Source organism: Equus asinus, chromosome X (assembly GCF_041296235.1).
Source record: "Equus asinus isolate D_3611 breed Donkey chromosome X, EquAss-T2T_v2, whole genome shotgun sequence".
Classification (NCBI taxonomy): Eukaryota; Metazoa; Chordata; class Mammalia; order Perissodactyla; family Equidae; genus Equus; species Equus asinus.
In genome coordinates, this window is record NC_091820.1 from 125,004,172 (window position 1) to 125,029,571 (window position 25,400).

General features: G+C 43.5%; 1 protein-coding gene across 3 annotated transcripts in view; it reads right to left on the minus strand.

Moving 5' to 3' along the window:
* ARHGEF6 (Rac/Cdc42 guanine nucleotide exchange factor 6) overlaps positions 1-25,156 on the minus strand; it is a 101,243-nt gene extending 76,087 nt beyond the window's left edge. The window contains exons 1-2 of one of the 3 annotated variants that reach the window (XM_014832756.3): positions 24,674-25,156; positions 23,393-23,476 (exon numbers count right to left, since the gene is read on the minus strand). In XM_014832756.3, coding sequence (XP_014688242.1) covers positions 23,393-23,476; positions 24,674-24,838 — 249 coding nt within the window. In that variant the 5' untranslated portion in view covers positions 24,839-25,156. Of the gene's footprint in view, positions 1-13,623; positions 13,656-14,845; positions 14,986-23,392; positions 23,477-24,673 lie in introns of those variants that run through there. The other 2 variants (XM_044763376.2, XM_070501723.1) reach the window with 2 other exon arrangements.
* Between the last annotated feature and the right edge of the window lie 244 nt (positions 25,157-25,400).

Genomic DNA, 25,400 nt, shown 5'->3' on the forward strand with positions numbered 1-25,400 from the left:
CACTACTGTGAGGCAGACAGGAAAACAAGGATCGCTTCTTAGACTACTGCTAGGTGGTTTCAAGGTCCCACTCCTGCAACAGGATACGGCAAGTTTCAAGTATAACAACAACAACAACAAAACATTTACTCTACTCTGGGTAAGCAATAGGAGAGACAGGAACTAAACATCATTAAAGATTTTTTAAAGTGTTTATATATAGCCAGTCTAAGGCCCAACATCAGCTACTGAAATCAGAGAAGGCATTTAATGTTTAAATGTTTCCCCACATTTTTCCATTTTGGATATCCACAGTGACAGCAAAACCTATTTTCCATCCACTAAACACCAGGTGTTAATTCTGAACTGTTAGGGATCTGCCAGTATAAACTGCATAGAAGTGAATACTTTTATGGCTTTACAAATAGTTCCTTTTGGAGTAGTTTTCAGTTTCAACATGTATGCTATTTTATGACATTTTTCCTAAACTGACAAAAGCAAGGAAGCACATGAGAAGAAATTCCCCTAACCTCTCGTTCCGTTCCCTTGATAATCTTATAGCTACAATTTACTGAATTACTGAGCCTTTGCTATGTGCTGTGTGCTGACACTATGCTTGGAGATATCCCCGTTCATCGCACTTGATTCTGCCAGCAAGCCTGTAACATGGGTACAATGATTTCCCCCGTTTCATAGATGAGTAAACTGAGACTCAGAATAGTTGTCACAAAGCAAGAAAGGATGGAGCCAATAAAAATACACAAGAAAGTGCTCTGAGGGGCATTTTAGCCCTGTAGGCATACTTTATGTTTTCAGGAGACCTTAAAAAACTGAAAAAGAAATCTGTGGGTTTGGACACAAAAAGAAATCCCTTGCTGCTGTCAATGCAATCAGCATCTGTACCATCTGCAGCAAGCTTGTTACAAGCTCTAAGATGACTAATTCAACTAATTGTGGCAAAGGGAAAATCTCCCATAGGAAAGGACTGTCTCCACAAGGGCCTTGCCTACTTCCTGTACTGTGCTTCTCATTTCAAGGGGCAGCTCTGACCCAGCGGGAACCTGATCATGTTTGCCGGAAGTGGGGAAGGGCTGCACTGAGTTACTCCTTTTTGTTCATCTGGTTCCACCTTGTGAGTCACCATCCATACTTGTGAGGTGTTGGGTGGGTGGGGGTCCAGCCCATGGTTATAGGACCAAGCTAAAATATTCCTTGACATCATGCTCTGACAACCTGAGTTAACCAGTCACAGCTCTAGCCACATCCTTGTTAAGAGAAGAAGCCAAGCTGTATACTAGTTCAGAATGGGTAACGTCTCTAATGTCATGCGGCTTCAGTACCACTTAATCAATTTCCATTTAGTGTGAATTTAGGGTTTGAGGTGATCACAATAGGCTCCATCACTCGACTGTTAAAATCTAATCAACTGGAAATCAAGTAATTCAGTGGAGCCACATGGACAGAGTTTATGTTTTAGTCCCATTTTTAAAAAAAGATTCCAAATATTTTAGGAACATTCCATGTCTCCCTTGTTCTTATTGTTCTTGTTGAATAAAGTCTTCAATTAATTTAACCCATCTTGAATCACATTCTCTAATTCTCACAGCTAAGCACGCTGCCTCCGTTAACCCCTGAACTTTGGAGGAAATGTCACTATACAGTGTGAGAGAGCAAGCAAATCTGAGCTGCTTAATCAGATTTCACTGGGTGGCACGGCTCCTGGCTCTGTGAACACGACCTGGGACGCTTCCATAAACTCCTCCTAAAAGCAGTCACAAAGTCAGCAACAAATAACGCTCTTAGCTCAGAAATTGGACTCAGCCACTAGTATTCCACTTACTAGAATATAGTAGATGGCATTTGTACCCTGCCTCATTTTAAATAATAACTGTTTCTATTTGATATGGAGCCAACTTAAGACAGCAAACCCTGCTCTCTAGTCCTCTCTTATTTCCTTCCTTTCTCTCCATTTCAGCAATTTAGGGAACAAGATCTGACTTGTGCATGTAACCGCAATAACACTGGTGTATTGAAAAGAACACTGGCGTGAGGGTCAGAAGACCTTGACTCTAGTCCCAGATCTGTCACTGCTGAGCAGTTGTGAGGACCTTAGAAAAGCACCATCCCTTTTTTGTGGCTGTTTCTCATCTGCAAAGCAAGAGATGTCTTTGACCAAAGAAGCACAGTGAAAGGCCTGCTGGCCCATCATCTGAATAGGGGCTCTCAAAGGCAGCATCTTGCCTGGGTCCCCAAGGTTCAGAATCTGGTCTTCAATCCTCAAAGCTCTTGAGAACGAACCCACACTAACCAAGTTCACAAAAGGCCCATCCATAAGCCAAAATGCCTATTTACTAATTTTTAACAAAAAATGAAACATTGGGGCTAGCCAGGTGGTGTAGTGGTTAAGTTCACACGCTCCACTTTGGTGGCACAGGGTTCACAGGTTTGGATCCTGGGAGCAGACCTACACACCACTCATCAAGCCATGCTGTGGTGGTGTCCTGCACACAAAGTAGAAGAAGACTGGCACAGATGTTAGCTCAGCAACAATCTTCCTCAAGCAAAAAGAGGAAGATTGACAAAAGATGTTAGCTCAGGGCCAATCTTCCTCACAAAGAAAAAAGAAAGAAACATTAAGAGGACTGGACACTCCCACTTTATAGCCAGATCACTCTCTCTCTCAATAGAGAAATCTACATGGTAAGCCAAATTATAACTAGAAATTTGTTGGATAGTATTGAACCAAAGCAAAGGGAGTCTGGGGTATCACAGCTTACTATAATTATTACCTGTTTATAAGTTGATTTTTTCAAAATGTCATTTTTAATCTACTTATAAATTCTGGCTCTATCTTGCTGCCACTGCCTAGAGGGACTTGGACTGTGATTGTGGTTGGCTTTAACCATCTCTGTTCTTTTGTCCCTGTGGATTTATATAGAGTCACTTTACATAACTAAGATGGGCTTCTAGATTACTTGGACCTCACAGAATCCAGAGCCAGGAAGTTCAACTCCATAGGAGCAAGGATCTGAGCATAATCCCTCACTGCTCACACTTCATGGCAAGGTCACCAAATCCACTTCCTGAAGGCCTCCTTAGCATCATCAACATCAATACATCACACTTTACGATCTCCATTTTTCCTTTTTTATTTTCAAGATTGGCAACTGAGCTAACATCTGTTGCCAATCTTCCTTTTTTTTTTCCTTCTTCTTCTCCCCGAAGCCCCCCAGTTCATAGTTGTATATGTTTTAGTTGTAGGTCCTTCTGGTTGTGCTGTGTGGGATGCCACCTCAGCATGGCCTGACGAGGGGTGCCATGTCCACACCCGAGATCAAACAAGTGAAAACCCAGGCCACTGAAGTGGAGCGTGTGAACTTAACCACTCGGCCATGGGGCCGGCCCCTCCATTCTTCCTTCTTGGCACTCCTTTAAGGGAAAACCACTTTCCCCATAACAGAGAATTATCTTCAGTTGAGTATTAAGTGTTCAGGAAAGAGGGAGATGAATGAGGAACGATACAGGCATCTTGGTGGGGACAGTCTCAGGATTAAAAAGAGAGTGAGAACAACTGGCTCTGGATAATCTCACCACAAAGAGAGTAGGCGCGGAGGAAGGGGAAAGATGAAATCTCCCTTGTCAATAGCGCTTGCCAAGCCAAGGACAGGAGGCAAGAGGCCTAGAACCAGCTGTCGCTCAAGCAGCCAGCCATTGTGGCCTGCCCCCCTGCCCCTCCTCCTGTACTCCTGTCACTAGAGCCTTTGCAGGAGCCACACTGGCTGCCAGTTTGGAGGGGTGGAGGTAGACGGGTGCTGCCTCAGCTGCTGGAGCATGTGTGTGCTAGACCTGGAGGTGTCCTCCCCAAGCCCCTCACCCCCACCTCTTCAGAGAAGGGGACTTATTTCCAAGTGTTCCAAATTGGAATGCAGAACACATTTTCCCAGAGACACAGTGTCACACCTGCCACTTAATCTCTGTGAGTTCTATAGTTCAGCCACATGAGTTATTAAACAGGCCGTTGTGGGCCAGCCAGAAAACATAATTATCTGTTTCTACAGGAAAATGTTTTCTGTTTTCCTAACAATAATTTACAAATGAACTTTTGGACAACAATCCATTTTTATATTGAAGAATGCTTGGACGTGTGTTCCCAAATCAATGCCCAACATCCTTTAGATTTTTACCCTGTCCTTTCATATAAAGGATGAATATGGGGCCGGCCCCGTGGCTGAGTGATTAAGTTCGCTCACTCTGCTTCGGCAGCCCAGGGTTTTGCCAGTTCGGATCCTGGACACAGACATGGCACCGCTCATCAGGCCATGCTGAGGCGGCATCCCACATGCCACAACTAGAAGGACCCACAACTAAGATATACAACTATGTACTGGGGGGCTTTGGGAAGAAAAAGGAAAAATAAAATCTTTAAAAAAAACAAATTAATTAATTAAAAAAAATAAAGGATGAACAAATACCCTAGACACTCGAGTACTACTTATTTTAGAACTCCTCGTGATGAAAGAACCAAGCGATACGTATGTAGACTATGAGACTATGTGTGGAAATCGCAATAGTTGACAGCTCCGGCCTGTTTAACAGTCCAGGCAGTCACGGAGGAGTCTCACCTGTGAAGATAGGGCTCCCGCAGCCCCTTCTTTTCCTATCATTTAGGGTTGGGGCCTGAGAGCCTAACAGAAACAACTGCTTCACTATGAATTCCACGCACAGGAGAGACTGGTGTTAACTGAGCCCCACACAAAGATTAGGACGGGAGGAGGGCAACAAAAAAAGGAGCCCCTGCAGGTCGCTTTAAGCAGCAGCTCCTCTGGCAGTTTCATCTGCTGCTTTCCATAAAGTCCCCCACTGGCTTACCCTCACGTTTCTTTCTTCTGAACAGCTAAGCCTTACAGTCTGTAGATGCCGCACACCTAAGCTCTCAATCATCTACCACCACAATAGTCTCTGTTTATTCTGTGGGTGTTAAGCTTAGCCCTGAATTTCCAATTAGAAGGCAGACTCTTTGAAGTCCAAATTGCCCCACGGCCCTGGCCCAGTATTCAACGTATATGAAACACGACAAATAATCATCCCTTGGTTGGTCGACAGGATGTACTGTCAGAGAAACATAAATATAAGTTGTGCCTGGAACGTAAGCCCTATGAAGCCAGTTTTTAAAAAACATTTTCTCTTCTGTATCATCAGTGTCTAGAAGGATGCTCGTCACATAGTAGGTCCTCAATAAACATTTGATGAATTAATGAAAGTTTAGAAGCTCTTGCCAATAGATGATTAATCATGATTGAAGAAAAAGTATTGTTGAAATTACAGTAAAGTCAAAAAGAAATATCAGTCAGGAAGAAAAAGATCAATTTCCATGTGACTTTCCAGGAAACCTCTATCATCCAAAATAACGTGCACCTGTACTCATTTGCAAAATGAAGCCCTGGGACGGTGAGGTGACCAAAGGTGCTTCAGACTTCCAGGTTGTGGGTTTCACTGAGTTGCGTGCTAAGTTTGGGGGAAGTCCATCATTGCTGGCCTATGCCAGGGAGTACAGGTTCCTTTTCAATCTTCTCACAAAGCACCATGACCTAAGCATTACAGAGAAGAGAAGCTGGAAAGAACTCTGGGATTTGACTGCTTTGCTGGAACTGGCTATATTCTCTGAACTGTTTATTGTAAAATAGCTTAAACGACAAACACTACTAGCCACACTCCCCTGTCCATACCCTGCTCTAAGGCAGGCTCCGAGTCGCAGCAGAGCACAGTGGGGCATGGCAAAATATGGCAAAGTAACTCACCAGAAGCAAAAAGGGGTGACAGGCAATTTGAAAGACTACTCATCACATGCCCAAAGTCCCTCTTACACCAGCTAATCTGGGTGGGAAGATATTGTACCAGAGTTTCTACCATTTTCTTCCTTTAGAGATCACCTTCAACAACACATTTGGCAAAGACTTTTGGCACTCCTTGCTATGTCTGTGTGTGAGTCACTTTTTCAAAAGTATGTCAGTTTCAGAGATGCCCATCAATGTCTAACAGATATCAATCAATCAATTAATTAATGACTTTTTGCCCATCAGATCCCAAACAACATTTGCACTTAGGAAACAATCCAAACACGGTAAGGTGGGCATTCAGGAGCTCAAATATCAGAGACATCAGGAATGGTGCTTTTGGTTAACATCCATGTCTCTCAGCCTAATAGAACCCAGCCTAGAACTGCCTACAAGATCAAGTCCACACTCTCCAGGCTAGCATTCAAGTTTCTTGTCAAGCTGGTCTCACCCTAGGAAGCCCATCATGTCTCATCATCATCTCCTCGTATGCCCCAGAATCCTTCACTTTCTTCACTGTGCCTCTGTCTGATATGTATACTTCTCCTTACAAAAATGTTGCCTCAACCATTTGAATCTTAGCTGTCCTTCAGGACCCATCCTACAGCACTCCACTCCCCTCACTGGGGTCTTCCCCAAACGCTCTACCTCAGTACACAATGGGCGTCTCTTCTTCTGAACTCCATATTGTGCTCTAAACTCTGGAACCACTAACTTGGATACCTAGCTACACTGCTATACACTGTTAAATCCACTATTTCCCATATACATGCTGCCTCTTTACACAGTGCCAGGCATGGCACTCACCATATAGAGAGTGAACAAGTACTTGCTGACTATTAGTCTTTCCTTTCAACCTAAAATTTAAACAGATATTTCTTCCACCAGAAACACTTGTCCTTTTGGCATGACTTCCCCCGAAGGAAAGACAGGGAAAAAGTAATTTTTTCTGTAAGAATTTGATAAATCAGGCCTCATATATTTCCATCATTTGGTAAAAGAGTCTTCTTTTTGAAGAATATGATTGAGAGAAGTGAAGAATGCTGACAAAGCGTTCACCTCACCAAAAGGAAGGGAAGTTACTGCCTGGGATCACTTTGGAGAACCAGAGCCAGAGTCCCAATGGGCAAATCTCACACCTTGAAAATCTAATAAGTCTGGAGAGTTTGAGTAACATAAGAAATAAGAAGTGACCTGAGAATTGGAAAAGCAGACAAGGTCTCCTACACGACATTATGGGCCCTAATCTCTCATACCTTTAATTTTCTTTTCTTTTTTTTTAATTTTTAAAAAACGTGAAACAGGTACTCTAGCTTGGCATAAAGAAACCGAGCAATATTGTATTATAAGAGACATAGCTTTCTTTTTATCCTTATTTTCATCTACTAAAGAGTCATTTCCATGAATAAAAGTCAACTCTTGATAATCTACATATAGGCTATTAGATATACAAGCTACCTAAAATAAATTTTTTAAAAATTCATCCATTCATTATCCATTCAATAAATATTTACTGAACACCTGGTATACGCCATGCACTAACACATAAACTTGTTTTAAGTTGAGAAATAAAAAGAACACTATATAAAATCAGGCAAATAAAGAAGTCACCCACAGGTACACCAAACATTAAACCATTGCTTTCCATTCTGTTGTGTTTCCTTGAGGTGATTTTTTAATCCCAAATCAAGATTTTACCCCATCCATAACACATTCCCAGACACCATCACGTCTTCAAAGAATGCAAACTGGTCCTATCACAGCACAAATGCTTATTTGCACTGTCACAACATGTATTTCCTTAACGAAGTGGTTAGATTTCTTTTGTTAGTGAAGTACTGCATTCTCTTAGTTTGCATGCATTTCTCGGAAATTATTGGTAAATATCCCATTTGATGGAGACCTAGCCAAGAACAGACAAATTGCAAGATGGAACGGTCCCAGTGTTCAGGCCTGCTTCACACACCGGGCTCTTCGTAAAAGATGTTAAGAGCTTGACACCTTAAAGATGCCTCTTAAAATAGTGTTCATGCTTCCAAGGGGTAGGGAAACCTGTATGTTACTGTCCAGACTGAGACAAATCTTTAATCTTGGTTCCCCTCACTGCTCTGCATACTGCTGCACTTCATATCACTTTAATTTAATTCCTTCTTTTCCCTATTGCCCTATTCAATCCCTCAATTGACACGTCTGATCTCTGTAATAATATTCAAGTCCCCAAGAAAGTATAAAGCTAGCATTTTACTCTGTTTGTCTAAGCAGAACTTAATTAGGAAGGTAAATCTTCTGTGAGAAGTCAAATAGAAGTGATGTGTGATGAGATGCTGTTCCTGATGATCCATCTCTCTGAACCCATACACCCCTCTGGATGGTAGGGTGCAGTCTGCCAGGGTATGACAAGGCCCGCAGCTAATCAGACAGACATTTGGTATCATAAGTCTTTCTTGCAGATGACAGCAGAGGAATAAGCAATGTTAATGTCAAAATGCAGATCTGGAGTGGCTTCTAGACTGAGTGGACGTGTACCTCCTCTAAAAAGTTAGTAAGCAAAGGCCCTAAGAAACTGGCAAGTGCCCTCACACGTCTTCGTTTGCAATTCAAAGGCCAGATCTTAAACTTCCTTTTGGTACTAACCCCAATGTCATCACCAATGGCTCTGCATACCTTATGCTGTGCTGGCAACGTCTTCACCTCTCAGACTGATCCCTGTGGGCCGCCCCAGCGATAACATATGACCAAATTACAATGGGGCCGGAGTACAGGATAGCTGGCCAAGACTGTGTGGTTTTAATAAAGAGCTATATTGTGTTCTGTTGCCCCCAGAAACAGCCTGGATTAGAATCAGCATTAAAACCAAATTAGAGTGAGTGAGATTTAAAACGAGATAACTTTCACATCTCACGTCAGGGAGATTCAATCAATCATCAAATTTTCTAACAAAAGGCATTCCTTTTGGTATTATCAATATATATTCAACCCAATTCAGAAACAACGTTTCCTTTTTAAGTATTACATACTGTGTTTTTTTGTATAGAGGCAATTCATTTTGATTTTCTCCCTCAACCATGCCCAATTCAACAGATTTATTACTTATTTCCTGGGGGCAAGAGGGAATGTTTTTGTCAGTACTACCAAAAACAAAAAAACATTTGTTGAATTGTTTAATTTAAGTAAAACAATAAGCATCTTGCTCTGGCGTGTGTTTTTAAATTTCAAGCTACTGTAATTATAAAATAAATATGTTTCTTTTAAAAGATACAAAAACTAAACTACTTCATCCAGGTAAACATGAGAAACTGAAAATATTCTTTTTCCACATTCTTCTAGTTCATGCACAGACTAGAAAAGAGTGAAAAACTTTCCTGATTTTTCAATTCTAAGAGGAATCCATCCAAACTATTTCTATTATTAGCACACAAAATGGTAGCTAAAGAAGTTGCCGTGGTTAACAACTGAATAATTCATAGTCTCGGAAGAATTCAGTTGCTTTGTCTTCTCCAGTTCCTCTTTAGAACTAGAACCCCAAATATATTTCTAGGCCTGAGTTGTTATAAGGAAACTATATAGAAGTTATTTCCAGTAGTTAAAAATTGGCCACTATAAAGCATTGAGAACAACAGTAAGACAATAGCTGGAGATTTGACATGAACTTTTATAATCATTTTATAAAACTAGCAAGATTACACGTATATCGTCAGAAATTATAGTTAAAAATACCAGTCTCTGTTCTAAGGCTATCATTGGGCTACAATAGCACTGAAATTTAAACTGTCTTTATGTAGCCTTCCAAATAAAATAGATAAACAAGTTAAATATGGTATAACTAATTTTAAACACATTTCAACATACTCTAATCTAAATTGAAATTATTTTCTATGATGTGAGACACTGAGAACTTCAAGTCCAGAAAAAAAAGCACTTCAATTAGTGAGTGAGAGATGTTAACAGTGTTGAAAGGATTAATTTCTGCTGTTAAATCTGAGAACAGAGGCGAAGGCTGCCATCACTATTCATCTAAAATTCCCAGAAACATTCAACTTTGCCTTCGAAAGAGGGGTGTTGAGTATGGGGGGATTTTTCCTTCGACTTTATTTTTTTTAAACGTTTTTCCAAAAACAAGCAGTCTCTGCCAAATAAAACATGGAACTGAGAAACACGATGGCTGGATTTTTTTTCCTGTTTTAAGTTTCACCCCTGTCTAAACTCTCAATGTAACTTGTGTAAAGACTCAGACTCTTTGGAAAAGCCATCATTCCACAGGGCCCACTGTTTACCATTTCCTGTAACCGAGGGTTTTTTTAATGTTAAGATTTCAAAAGGAAATCTTTCTCTAAAGCATGACACTTAAGTGGAGTTTGCTTAACATAACTGAACTGAGTGAGTTTTTTTTCCCCCTGAGGAAGATTCACCCTGAGCTAACATCCACTGCCAAGCTTCCTATTTTATATGTGAGCTGCCCTGACAGCATGGCAACTGACAGATGAGCAGTGTAGGTCCAGCCCAGGAACCAAACCCAGGCCGCCAAAGCAGAGCGTGCCAAATTTAACCACTAGGCCACCAGGGATGGCCAAGTGAATTTTTTTAGATAATGCAATGTTATCATTTGTGAACACTAGTCTACCGGAATATATTAAAAGTCCAATTAGGAACTAGCTCTTATTGAAAGTTTACTCAATGCCAGGCACTGTGCTAAGTCTTTGACTTGCTTTCTCTCATTTAACGCTAAGACGTAGCATATGCCTAATAATAATAAAGTAGCATATGCCTAATGTAACCTACCACTACCACCAAGGAAGCTGGTATATACCTAATAAGTGGCTAACCCGGGTCACTTCAAATCTAAAGCCCAAGCTGTCAGCTACTGCACTGCTATACCACTTCTCAAGAACAAAGGTTTCTCTGACCAGGAATCAAACCTAGACAAAGGCAGGGAAAGTCACAAATTCTAGCCACTAGACCACATAGAATGGTTAGGTTGCCCGACCCCACATCAAAAGGCCCCAGAGAGTTATGTGTTTGGGGTCTGCTTTTCATAGTTTTTCTGTCTCTTCTCCTGATGTGTAGTTGATTTCATTTCTTCCATGTTATACATACACATATAATCTTTCTGCCATTGCCAGCATGTGTAATTTATAGCAGCAGCCTCTTCTCCCTTTATCACAACTTTCTATTTAGATGCTGTTTCCCAGTTCACAAAGTGCTTCCACATACCTTATCTCATGTAACCTAATTTTCTATTTCTAATCTGTTTTGGGATGAGCAACCAAATTACCCATAATTCCAATATGCTCAGATAAGTAAAAGTAATTAGGCTCTGAGTGAAGGCCTGAGGCAGTCTCCTAGAAATAAAGTACATAAGTCCTAGTGCAAATATGGGGCATCTCATTTGCAGCCCAGACCTTCTCTGACCATTCAGTCATTCTATCAATCATTTATTTAACAAACATTTACTGAGCATCTGCTATGTGCCACATTCTGTAGTGAGTGCTAGAGTTATGAGGATGATCAAGCTCTGGTTCCTGTCTTTGAGAAGTTTCAAGACTAGTAGAGAAAGAAATGTGTCCACAGATTACCATAGTGAGAGTGGGTGGGCAGCATAGAGGTAGTTTGGCACAGGGATTAGGGGGAAATGGATGCTATCTGCCCAATCCAGCAGAGGAGATTTTCTAGAAGATCCAAGGCTGAGGAGGAAGCTGGTATCTCTTTCTTTATGGTTCTCAGCTGGGTGGAGGCACTGGAGGTTGCTAGACTGCTGAAGTCTAGATAAACCAGGGAAATGGTTCTCAACTCTGGCTGCACATTAGCATCACTTGGGAAGCTTTCAAGACAAAATAATAACAAGACCTGGCCACTGCGGACAACTGTTGGGCAGTACCTACAGAAGTCGAACATATACACAGCCTATGACCCTGTAGTTCCATTCTTATGTATAAACCCTACAGAAATGTACACCAGGAGACATGCACAAGGATATTCATAGCAGCATTGTCCATAGCAACCCCAAACTGGAAACAACCCAGATATCTATCAACAGGTGAACGGATAAACAAAATATGGTACACCCACATGATGGAATACTACTAGCAATAAAAATGAATGAACCACTAGGATCCACAACAACATGGGTGACTTGTACAAATATTACCCTGAGTGAAAGAAACCTTATAGAAGTGAGTACAGGGGCCGGCCCTGTGGCCGAGTGGTCAGGTTTGCGCTCTCCACTTCAGCGGCCCAGGGTTTCGCTGGTTTGGATCCTGGGCGCAGACATGGCACCGCTCATCAGGCCACGTTGGGGCAGCGTCCCATATGCCACAACTAGAAGGACCCACAACTAAAATACACAACTATGTACTGGGGGGATTTGGGGAGAAAAAGCAGGAAAAAAAAGATAGAAAAAAAAGTGAGCACATACTGTATGATTCCACTCATTTAAAGTACCAAACCAGAAAAAAACGAATCTATTGTCTTAGAAGTCAAGAAAGTGATGCCCGTTGGTGAGGGGTAGTGACTGGGAAGGAGCATGAGGGTGGCTTCTGGGTGCTGACAAGGTTGTGTTTCTTAATTAGTGTGCTGATTATATGGATGTGTTTGGGTATGTACGGACATGATTATATGGATGAATTTGTAAAGATTCGTCAAACGATATACTTTGGATTTGTGTAATTTCCTGAACTCATGTTATACTTCAATATAAAGTTTACTTAAACATTTTTTTAAAAAGGCCTGGGCCTCACTGCAAACCAATTAACCCAGAAGCTCAGGGGAGCGGACTCCAACATTTGTATTTTTCAAAAGCACCCCAAGTGGCTCTAATGTACAGCCACATCTGAAAACCAAGAGGCTAGGTGTTCCGGTATTTATCAACAATTCCTTTGGTGGGGGTGGAAACGGCTTGGCACATGGCAAAGGGAGTGCGTTCTTGAGTAAGGGACATCAGTGACGACATTCTGGTTCTGTTTTGACTGGCAGTGTGGGGCATTTGTCTGGATGATCTCCAAACCTCAGTTGCCACCACTGTATAATGGGCGTGCTACCACCTCCCTCCCAGTATTGTTGGGAGGATTAAGTAAAGCACCCAGCACAGCACCCAGAACACAGCAGGTGCTTGAGAAATGGTAGATACTCAACTCACTTTCTTCCTTTGCCTCTAAGTTCCCAAGGACAGTGAGATGAGAAGATTGCTGTAAACGGACAAAACTCCCGGTCTCCATTTTCTCCTCCTGAATGAGTTTCTTTGTAAAGACTGAAGTAACGTTATCCTCGGACTAATGATGTCAAACGAGTATCGGACATTTCTGGGCTCTAGTAACTCAGTCTATTCAGCACCTGCTATTCCCAAAGATGAACAGAGAGCAGGCAGACTGTAGGTAAAGATAAACCACAGACCCTCCTTTGGAAAGCTTTCTCCTCTCCTCACCCCTAAGAACAGTGCCAGCCCTGGGCGAGCGAAGACAAGGCGGTGGGAATTGGCAAAAAGAATAGAAAAAAATGAGTAGCTTAGAAGACCTACCATGCATAAAATGTGCCAAATAAAACACTTTTGTATAAAATTTCATGTCTTAGTAAAAACAAACAAACAAAACAAAACCCTAGGCTGAGAGCAGGAGATCCAGGCGAGAGTTTTGATGCTACTACTGGTAAGCTGTATGACTATGGTTCATTACACTTTTCTGTCTGTCTCATGAAAGTAATGCCATCTTTCCTACATCCTTTACAAGGGCACAGTGAGTTTCAGATAAGATAAGTAGAAGGCATCCAGAAAATTAAGCAGCAAAGAAATGCAAGATAAGAATACCAGCTGGAAATTTACCTTGTTCAAACTCCAATCGCCAACCACCAGCACTCCTGAAGACTGAGAACCGGCTGCTATTAACTGCTTCAAGCACACCCAGAGACTACATCAGCCTGAAGCTCGCTTATATAAGAAGGGACTGCAGCACTGCCTGGCATGGAGCATAGTACTTTGCTTAAGAGAAATCCTTGGAAATGCCTCAGCTGAACTACAAGGGCAGGCCCAGGCCTTACATTTTGGAGAGGGGTGCCCTCAGTCACGGAACACCAGAACTGCGGCCAGAGCAAATGATGTCATCGGAGCTCCTCTTACCATGGCCAATGTCAAAATTAAGAGAGGAAGTTCAAGGACAAATTGTGGGGTTTCCGGGCAAATATAAGTTAGAAAAGCAGTTTTGACCTCAGAACCTTGCTTTAAAATTTGTTAATACTTCACAGAACATCAACTGAAATTTATCCTAATCTGTAATGGTTTTTTGGTTTACGTGAAGTTTTATTGACAAAAATATACATAGTTGCATAGAAAAATACATTCCTTTACTTTTACTCCCACCGCCCATTAAGAAAAGAAATAAAACCACATGAGTCACCCCGTATCCAAAAACAATAACAAACCAAAAACAAAAATATAAGATTTTTGAAGAGACAGAGATAAACTTAAGGGCTCTCCACTCTACAGCTAAGAAACAAAATAGCTTAAATACCTGTTGGGTTCCTAAACGACTGGAAAATGAAAACTCGAAATTAACTACGGGCACGTTGGAACACCTTATAGAGTACAGGGCTTTCCCTAGCCACAAACCATTCCTTCGACAGACGTGCGTACTCGACGCCGAAGTTATCCCCAAATGTATGGATGCCAGGGATGACGGGGGACGGGCATCAAATTAGTATCAAAAATAGTACTGTTGACTCCTGCCCTGGTTCCAGGGGAAAGAAGGAATCCGGTCTGACGCAAACCTTGCGGCCAGAGCTGGACAACTCGCCCCTAAGTTTGGCGCGTCCTCGCTCTGCGCTCTCGGCCCCCGCCACCCCCCCCACGCACCCCCACCCACCCCCACCCCCGGCGCCCGGGATCTCAGAGCACTGTGAGGCCCTGGCAGGGAACGGACCCCGCCGCTGGGGCGGGGAGCCACGGCAGGGGGAGGAAGGGCGGCTCCTCTCCAACGGGGGTCTTTAGGCACCACCCCAGACCCTCGCGCTCTCCCCTTCCCCTGACCCGTTGCCCCCAGGCAGGTCACCTGGCTCGGCCGCTGCCCGCTTGTCCTCCGACTGCTCGCTCACTCCAGCCTCGCCGCCGCCGCCTCCTGGAAGCGGCTCGCCCTCCCCAGTCACGGGGCCGGCGAGCGGGCGGGCGAGCCCGTGCCAAGGCTGCGGGAACCCTTTAACTCAGCCGGAGCTGGGACCCTGCCCTGAGCGCGGCCGCCACCAGGGCGAAACTGGAGAGCTGGGCTCGGCTCGCCCGGGCGGGGAGGGGCGGCTGCAACTTTGCTCCTGGACGCGGGCGAGGAGGGGGCGCCCGTCTCCAAACTCCGTGCCGCGCCCGCAACCACTCCAGTCCAGGGATTTTTTTAATGCCTTTTTTTTTTTTAATCAAAAGGGAAGCCGGATTCTTGCCGTCAAGTTCTCGCTTCCAGAGCCGTGCGGCTCGGCGGGCGGAGGACCGCGGGCCGAAAGCGGGGTGCGGGAGACGCGTCCCACTGGGTGCGCTGGCGGCAAGCCGGGCGAGGGCGCGCGGGGCGGCGGCGGGCGGGCAGGCAGCGGCTGCTCAGGGAACCTGCCTTCGCCGCCCCTCTGGACCCCGCTCAGCTGCCCGCGCTGGCCCCCGCCTTCCCGGAGCCAGAGCCCGGGAGGGAGAGCGGCCTGGAGGGACCCGGCCAGCGGTGGGGAAGCAATGACCCGGACCTGGATCGCTGAAGTAGGAACTGGAAGTGACAGCGGCGCAGGGCAGAGCAGCAGCAGCGGCAGTGGCAGCCCGGGTAGCCGTGGCAGCAAAAGAAGCCGCGGTGTAGCGGCGGCGGCCACACTGCGCATGCTGCTGCCGCCTGGTTCAGTCCCGAGCCCAGGGCTGCCGGCGCCTGGCCTGCTGCGGGCCAGTGCCAGAGCTCTGGCGGGAATCCTGGCCTCACAGACTAGCCCTTCCTGGTGGCCCACTTCCTCCTCCACCCTCAGATGCAGCTTGGAACCCCCAAGCTCTATGATGAGCCGCTGAGACACCCAAGCCAGGAAGCGCTCTCCAGGGGCTCTCCACATACCTCCCTTCCCCGAACTATCCCGGATGCCCTTCCTGGGCTGTCTGATAACAGGCCCCAAATCAAATAGGCTCTTTGAGGGAGAATAAAACGGTTTGTGATAGACGGGAAATATTTACAACCGTACTTGAAGTCCAATCTTTACAGAAATACAATGCAGTCGGTAAAAGATTAGGATGGCCAGAGTCGTGGGTGTCATTTAATGTAACTCATGCAAATTCCATTAGGAACGTCAGATTTGCTAACAGGAGAAAAAAAAAACTTACCAAAATCCTCTTTAATCTTCCCACTAGCTCAAATAGAGCAGCTAAACATACAAAGCTTTGCCCAGCTGAAACTGATGGAAAGGGGCCAGTTAAAAAGTGTGTCCGACACCACTGAGAAAGGAGACGGCCCGGCAAGGAAAGAGAGCAAAGTCCGGCACACACATGTGCACGCACCATGCACACGCATGTATGCACACACGTGTACACACACACATGTACGTGCATGGACAAGTCTCATGGAGAACGTGGGAGAAAGAAATCAGACTCCAGGGCGCGCGTGAGCCCAGAGGTGTGAATGTCAAGAGCAGGCAAGACTGAGTGATGGCCTTGGGGTCACCGACTGGGAGGGGCACCGGGGAGCCTCCTGGGAGCCGGGAATGTCCCGTATCTTGCTCTGGGGGTGGTTACACGGGCACACACGGGTGTAAAAACGTCAGCCTGGACCCTGGAGTGTAGTGTGGTCTCCTGAATGTGTAGTTTCAAGTGTAATTAAACACACACCCACCAGCGACGGTGTGGAGCCTGAGTGGGACCCTGGGACGGACAGGACCGAAATGGGAAAGGGCTGGGGTCTGGCCAGTGCCAGTTTCTTAGTTGTAACAAAGACATCCCAGTGATGGGAGATGTTAATAATGGGGGAGGCTGGGGGCGGGGTATTCAGGAAGAATCTGTACTGTCTTTGCAACTTCTCTGTAAATCTAAAATTCTTCCAAAATTAAAAGCGCATTAAAATTCAAAAAAAAACAAAAAAGTGTGTCCGACAGTTAGACATTACCAATCCTTGCCGTAGTCTCTTCACTTTACAGGTGAGTCAACCAAGGCCTGGAGAAGGGGACTCTGACTTCATACAAGTAGCAGGGCCAGGGCTGGAAAGAAAGTCTGCTGATCCCCATTACAGCTGGTGGTTAGTTGCCTGGCCTGGTGCCTAACTCCTCCAGGGAGGGTCTGCTCTCCTAGAGCTGGAGCTCTCCTGTAGGAGATTTAGCCTTGACTCATGATCATTAGTAGAGCTGCCTTCCTTCCAGAACTGCTCCCCTGCAGAGCGGCCCCTGGGAAATGGCAAATTGTCCGTCCCACAGGCCTTACTTTGGGGAGGGCACCCATGCTGTTCCAGTGACAAGGCAGATGGAGTGACTCAGGGAGACAGGAGGCAGTGAGGGGGTGGGGGCAAAGAAAAAGCCATACTGATACCAGCTGGTACTGGAAAGAGAGAGAGAGAAAAGGAGAGAGGGAAGGAGGGAGGGAGAAAGAGAAAGAGAGAAAGAAATACTGACTGAGCCTCATATACATTCAATGAAATGCTTCATGAAGAAAACATCTTCTTACAAAGTAGGCTTGGCCCGGGAGCAGAATAGAAGATGGTAGGGCATCCCTGGCAATGGGTGGGTAGTAAGGGTAGCAGGGGACAAAGCAGGAGTACCTGCTGGGGATGAGACAGGGGGAAAGCCTGGCTGAAAGGAAAACCACAGGACTAGAGCTGTCACAGAGCAATCATCCCTGGGGCTGGAGCCAGGACAGTGCAGCCAGAGAGGTACCACTCAGACCACTGGAATGATCAGAAGAACTGTGTGTGTGCCTGACACCCACCAAGTTCAAAGGCAGAACAAAAACAAAACTACCATTGCTAGAATAGTGTTGTCAAGGGACTTCCTGGTCACATTAGTGGCACTCTAGACATGAGGATTTTTCCAAATGTTCTGGAAGATTTTCTCTTGAGGCCTGAGTATCCTCCCTGCCTGCTCCATTCTGTAAACAAATAAGAAAGATATATTTGGTTCACAGAGAAGGAAATACAAATGGACTATAAAGGGGTGAGAAGATGTCCAAACTCAGTAGGAATCAGGAAATTCAAATTATAGCAATAAATGAAATACCATTTTCACCCAACATCTTAGCAAACATTAAAGATAAGTAATATCGAGTGTTGCCAGGCACATGAGGAAGAAGGCACCTTCTGCACTACTGGTTGGAGTATAACTTCGCACAGCATTTTTGTAGGGGAATTGAGACTATGTATCAAACCTTGACACAGTAATTTCGTTTCTATGAAGAATGATGCTTCAAGAATAATTACAGACGTGCACAAATATCTATGTGCATATACAACATGACTCACTGAGATTTACCCCAGGAATGCAAGATAGATTTAACATGCGAAAGTTAATCAATGTAACAACATAGCAATATAATAAAGAACAAAAACCAATGGTCATCTTAACAGATGCAGAAAAAGCATTTGACAAAATCCAGCACTGTTTTATGATAAAAACACTCAAAAAACTAGGAATAGAAAGGACCTCCTTCAAACTGATAAAGGGCATCTATGAAAAACCCACAGCTGGGGCCGGCCCCATGGCTGAGTGGTTCCACATGCTCTGCTTCAGCGGCCCGGGTTTGCAGGTTTGGATCCTGGGCATGAACCTACTCCACTCATCAGCTATGCCGTGGAGGCGTCCCACATACAAAATAGAGGAAGATTGGCACAGATGTGAGCTCAGGACGAATCTTCCTCACACACACAAAAAACCCCACAGCTAACATCATACTTAGTAGTGAAAGACTGAAAGCTTCCCCCTAAGATGGAAAACAAGACTGGTATGTCCGCTCTCATCAGTTCTATTAAACATCGTACTGAATGCTCTGGCCAGGGCAATTGGGCCAGAAAATGAAATAAAAGGCATCCAGATAGGAAAGGAAGAAGTAAAACTCTCTCTTTGCACACATGTACACATGTACAGATCTTCTACAAGAAAACCACAAGAAAGCAAAAAAAAAAAAAAGCTATTAGAACTAATGAACAAGTTCAGCTAAGTTGAAGGATACAAGATCATTATACAAAAATCAATTGCATTTCTGTACACTTGCAATGAACAATCCGAATATGGAATTAAGAAAACACTTTCATTTACAATAGTATCAAAAAGAAGAAAATACTTTGGAATAAATTGAACCAAGGAGGTACAAGGCATGTATGCTGAAACTACAAAACACTGTTAAATTAAATTTTAAAGGACCTAAATAAATGCAAAGACATCCTGTGTTCATGGATCAGAAGACTTAATATTGTTAAGATGGCAATAATGGCAATATTTCCCAAAGTGTTATACAGATAACACAATCCCTTTCAAAATTACAGCTGACTTTTTTGCAGAAGTGGATGGGCTGATCCTAAAATCCATATGAGCACACAAAGGGATCCAGAAGAGCCGAAATGATTTTTAAAATGAAGGACAAAGTTGGAGAACTCACGCTTTCTGATTCGAAAACTTACTACATAGCTACATTAATCGATTCAGTGGCAGAATGAATAGTCTTTTCAATAAATGGTGTTGAGACAACTGGATATCCATATGTAAAAGAATGAATTTTGACCCTATGTCACATCATATACAAAAATTAACTCAAAATGGATCAAAGACTTAAATATAAGAGCTAAAACTATAACACTCTTAGAAGAAAACATAGGAGGAAATTTTCATGACCTTGCAGTAAGCAATGGTTTCTTAGATATGACACTCAAAACACAGCAACAAAACAAAAAATAGGTGAATTGGACTTCACCAAAATTTAAAAACTTTTGTGTGTCAAAGGCTACTATCAAAGTTGGGGAGGCACTTTAGAGAGTGCTTTTTTCCCCTGGGGTCTCAGCAGACTTCCCTGGCCAGTTGCTAGCTGTGTGATCCTCTAGAGCCCCTAGGACACTATGGCCATATGAGCACACAGAGATGGAGGTCCCCTGGAGAGGCCGACTGGGTGCTCAGAGGGACAGAAGACGGCAGCTCTTTAATGTGGTCACCATGCCCCACAGCCAGTCCTCACGTTGTCAGTGCTGCCTCTCTGGCTTTGTTTTTCTACATTTCCAAACTGACCATTTCAAGCGGACACTCTTTCTTAGGGTAAATAATTGCGTGTTTTGGGGCAATACTGAAGCCCTGCTCTTCTTGCTTTTTGTACATTAACAGTTTTATAGCATCAACCAAAATCTGTTAAGCGTGTCCTATACCAGGCACTGTGCTCGGTATGCTAGACCTGAGAGATACTCTGTCTAAAGTGACAAGATATGGAAACAACCCAAATGCCCATCAACAGATGATTGGATAAAAAAAGATGTGGTAGATATATACAATGGAATACCACTTAGCCGTAAAAAAAGATGAAATCTTGCCATCTGCGACAACATGGACGGACCTTGAGGGTATTATGCTGAGTGAAATAAGTCAGACGGAGATAGACAAGTACTGTTGGTTATCAGCTATACGTGTACTCTAAAAAAGTCAAACTGGAAAAAAACAGAGAATAAATGGTGGTTTCCAGGTAATGAGGGCTGGGGGACAAAAACTGATGTTGTTTAAGGATACAAACTTGCATGTGTAGCGAATAAACCATAGTAACGGCATGCATAGTATACTGACTATAGACAACAATATTGTATTGTAATTATGTAATGTGATAAATATCACTACAACGGCAATCATATTACAATATATAAATGTATCAAAGGAACATATTGTACACTTTAAATTTACACAATGTTGTATGTCAAATATATTCAATAAAAAACTACTTTTTTAACTTTGCAAATATTTGTGTTTAGGTCTGTCTTTGAGCTACCTGGGAGCTTAAGTCTGGATGGTCAGTATTCTCTTTTTTTGTGTGTGAGGAAGATTGACCCTGAGTTAACATCTGTTGCCAGTCTTCCTCTTTTTGCTTGAGGAAGATTGTTGCTCAGCTAACATGTGTGGCAATCTTCTTCCATTTTTTATTATGTGGGATGCCGCCACAGCATGGCTTGACAAGTGGTGCTAGATCTGTGCCCAGGATCCAACCTGTGAACCCCAGGCCACTGAAGTGGAGCACACAAACTTAACCACTACACCACCAGGCTGGCCCCTGAATAGTAAGTATTCTTGGCTGCTGGGTGCACCCAGCTCAGCTTCCAGTCTCATTTCTTGCGTATTGATTTTATTGATTTCCCTCAGGATTCAAGGAGTGCCTCGATATGGCTCCTATATACCCCTTACAGGCATAATTTTGCATACAATGCTACCCAGTAATAGCAGTAACAGCAAGCAGCTATTATTCATGATTTACGTGCAGTGATATATCAAGTGCCTTAGATGCATTATCTCATTTGATCCTTAAAACAGTCTTATGCAGTGGATATTACTAGCGTCTCCATTATACAGGTGAGGAAACTGGAGTGCAGAGAGGCCAAGTAGCTGTCCCCAGAGTCACACAGTCAGTGACTGACCAAGCCAAGACTCTGACCCAAGTTTGTGAAACTAGAGAAGGTATGTGCTTAACCATGATGCCACAGATGGCCTTATTACGATAGCCGCACAATGTTTAAGCCAGCCTGGGTTATCAAAAAAATAAGAAAAAAAAAGGGGGGCCGGCCCCGTGGCTGAGTGGTTAAGTTCGTGCGCTCCGCTTTGGCGGCCCAGGGTTTGGATCCTGGGTACAGACATGACACTGCTCATTAGGCCATGCTGAGGCAGCATCCCACATGCCACAACTAGAAGGACCCACAACCAAAATATACAACTATGTCCTGGGAGGATTTGGGGAGAAAAAAGCAGGACAAAAAAGAAGATTGGCAACAGTTGTTAGCTCAGGTGCCGATCTTTAAAAGAAAAAAAAGAAAAATATGTCCAATGCTCTTCCTTTAAGAAATGAAAATTATGATATACTTTTTAGAATGATTTGTACCCAAAGTAGATGAAAATATCTTAAGCACTGGTGCTTAAAGGGGTAAGCATTAGTTATCAGAAAAATCCGCTTTTGTGAACGACTCATTTTCCAACAATGCCGGACCCAGGAGGTGTTTCTGTATCATCTAGCATTCTTAGAACTGCAGAGAAGCTTAGTGCACCTTCTGGCAGCTTCAGAGCGCAGAAATCATTGGCAACCTCACCGTGTTTTTATTCAACAAATAAGAAAAGAAAATACCATGATCTGTTCTCTAATAGACATCATTCTATAAAGGATATAGAGTGGTCTTGGGCTACACGTACCTAAAAACCACACACACACGTGCGCACGCACGCGCACACACACACCCACACACACACAGAGCTGTAATTAGGCAGTAGGGAACCTGGAATAAAATATTCTGAGAGAAGTATAGCCTGAGGCTACGGCCAACTTTAGGAAAAATTCTGAAGAAAGCAAAGTGTATCTGGGGCAAAGCCTCTTGTACTACTATTTACTACTCTTAGCTAACACTTGCAAACTGCTTACTATGTGCCAGGCACTCTTTCGAGGACATGGAGTCCCTGAAATCTCACCCCAATCCTAAGAGAGAGGTGCTGCTGTTACTCCCATTTTACAGGTGGGGAGATTGAGGCACAGAGGCATAATGAAGTAACATGCCCAAGGTCACAAAGGTACTAAAGAAAGAGAACTGAGATTTGAAGCCAAGCAGTCTAGCGTCAGAGTTCATGCTCAAACCACTACTAATGCTTCTCCACAAAGAATAATCCTAACGCAAGTCTGCACTTCTTCGTCCCTGGTCCTGTGATGGACACTCTACCTGCATTATCTCATAGATCTTATGAAGTTGGAGCTCTTAGCCCTAAATTATTATGTAGTATCTCATTTGATCCTTAAGACAACCTCATGAGGTAGCTATTATTGTGTCCGTTTTACAGATAAAAACACTGAGGCACAGAGAAGTTAAGTAACTTGACACACAGGCAAAAGTACCATCTCCCTTTCAGTAACACCCCCTATACATACTGTGAGGATCCATATAGTATAAAATAATGCAGTGTAATTGAATATATGATTTCTACCTCAGGGCTGGGTTCTCTCAGCTTTTCAAGGCCTGTGTTCTAAAGTGGGAAAAAGCGACAATAGACTTTCCTCTCTTCCCAACTCAGCGGGATTGCAATGACTCTCTGCAGGAGCCAGTGGGCCCCTTTTGGTTCCCCTTAGTAGGGAAGCGCGCCACACATGCTCTGTCACCGGAAGCCTGCTTTCACATCCACACAAGCACTGTCACCGGAAGCCTGCATTCACGGCTTGGATGCTGTGTTTCAAAGATATCATAGTTTGAGTTTTGATTTTGTTTTGCTTCATTTTGGAACTGGTTTCTGGAAAAGACAGACTAGCAAGCCACCACTGGAGACCACCAATCTCAACCACGGTTTGCATCAAATGCTTCCTCTGTTTAACAATGAAAATAAACCAAGCAGTTTTACTACAAAACCATCTCAATTAGCAGAGCGAAAAATGATGACAACGAGGAAGACCACATGAGTAAGCTTACCTCCACTTGAAGGGTCGCACATCCTTTCAGGAAGTCATTGATGTTGTTGATGCAGTCGGCTTCAGTTTGAGGTTCCAGGCAGTACTAGAGAAACAGTCAAATGTCACTTGGAGACTGTCATCCATGCCAAGCATACCATATCCCTCATTCATTGACGACTAGATAGGTAGGCTCTTTACGGCAAGGGGCAACATTGCTGTCAACGCAGGAAGAGAAATAACCACCGAAGGAAGTGATGCAAAAATCTAAACGGTCGGTCTTTGTTTCAAATGTCACCAAACCTTTAGTCTCAAGCCATCTCTGCTTACAAACTTTTTCTCATGCTTTTTGCCAAAGTGCAATGATAGCAAATTAGAGAGACCCAGACAGTTTTTTGAGCTTGGTTCTTGCTTTCAACTTATTACCTCTTTCCCTCCTCCTCACGATAATTTATTAAAATTATATTTTCCCCTTTGCTGTTTTCTACATTTGATCACTGTTCTCGACATTTTATCATCATTTTATCACCATTTTTCAAGTTTAAGAAATTCTAAGTAAATGAATTTGTTCAATAAAAATACAAACTGGTTCAAGAAGGCAAAAGAACTATACTCAGAGTCACATTGCCTGCTGGCTTTTAGAAAATCATTGTAGGACTCTGCAGTTCAACTTACTGAAGGTGCCTGCTTTAAAAATTATCCTGCCTCTTGATCATGCGTTTCCAACAACAAAAATTTTGGACTTTTAAAAGAGAGTAAGGTTAGTTTCACTTTGAACACGTTGCATTTGAAACATATATTTGGTTTCTATTGTTTTAACAATATGTGACATTTTGGATTTTTTTTCCTGCTTGCTAAATAGCCTCTCTTTCAATGGATATTTCATTGCTTTGAGAAGAAAATCTACGTTGATTTTAGTCAAACTGTCAATAAACACCATCCATATCTGTTACAAATCATCCCATTATTACACGGACCCATATGCACCCCACGTTCAGAACATGCCCTGGTGCTAACTTGTCTCTCTGACAGAGTGAGCTTGTGATATAGGTGTTCTTGTCTCCTGGTACCAGTGGTGTATCAGGTTAGTACTATACTAATATTTGTGGGGTAATTACTAAAGGATAACATTTAATTTTCTGACTTTTTCAAACTACAAAAACAGTAAGAAAGAATGTCTAACTCTTAGAAGAAGATTAAAGCAGGAGAGTCCCACCGCCCGGGCAGTAGAACGTCTCGAGAGCTACATTATTTCTGCTCCCTGGCGGTAAGCCATCCCAAAGGTCCTGCAAATTCCCCTTACCTTTTCTACAGAGCCAGGTCTAAGTCTGTTGATCAGTTTGCACAGTACTACCCCATTTTTCAGCGAGGACTTCAAGAACTCCTCTGGATCACAGATGGTCTTTTTGGGGGAATCTAAAACTCCCAAGGATATAAGCCATGTCACGATTCGCTCTTCTGGATTCATTACTGAGGACTGTGCGCTCCAAACAGCTCTCGGGGGCAGCTGCAAGGACTAAGCCACATCCGCGATTGCATCTGCTGTTGTCTTCCTTTTTATGAGTTCTCTTCTGGTGCTTGCAGAACCAAGCTCTAAAACAACTTTTCTTAGACAACGGTGGAACTCACTCAAATTATGGAATTTTAAAACCACAGAGATCACATTCAAAGATGTGGAAATAGAATGACTGTAAAAATCTTGTATAGCATTCGTTTTTCAAAATCTGCGAAGCAAGTTCATTCGGATAAAAAAAGAAGAAACACACACACACACCAAAAAAAACCCAATAGTGCAAGAAGCTGTAAGGGAAGGAAGTCAGGAGGATGCTGGGGAGGGAGGAGAGAAAAGGAAGTAAGTGCTCTTGGAAAACAGAGGTGAGCCAGCACTTCAGGGGACCTTGGAAAGGAGACATTCATGGGCCAGTCTGGGAAAACGCTGTCAATAAATAGTCTAGCCCCAGTGAAAATCTGGCTTCTGTCAAGAGGAAGATGCCAAGTGGCTCTTAGGTCAGACAGATCTGAACGTCGTA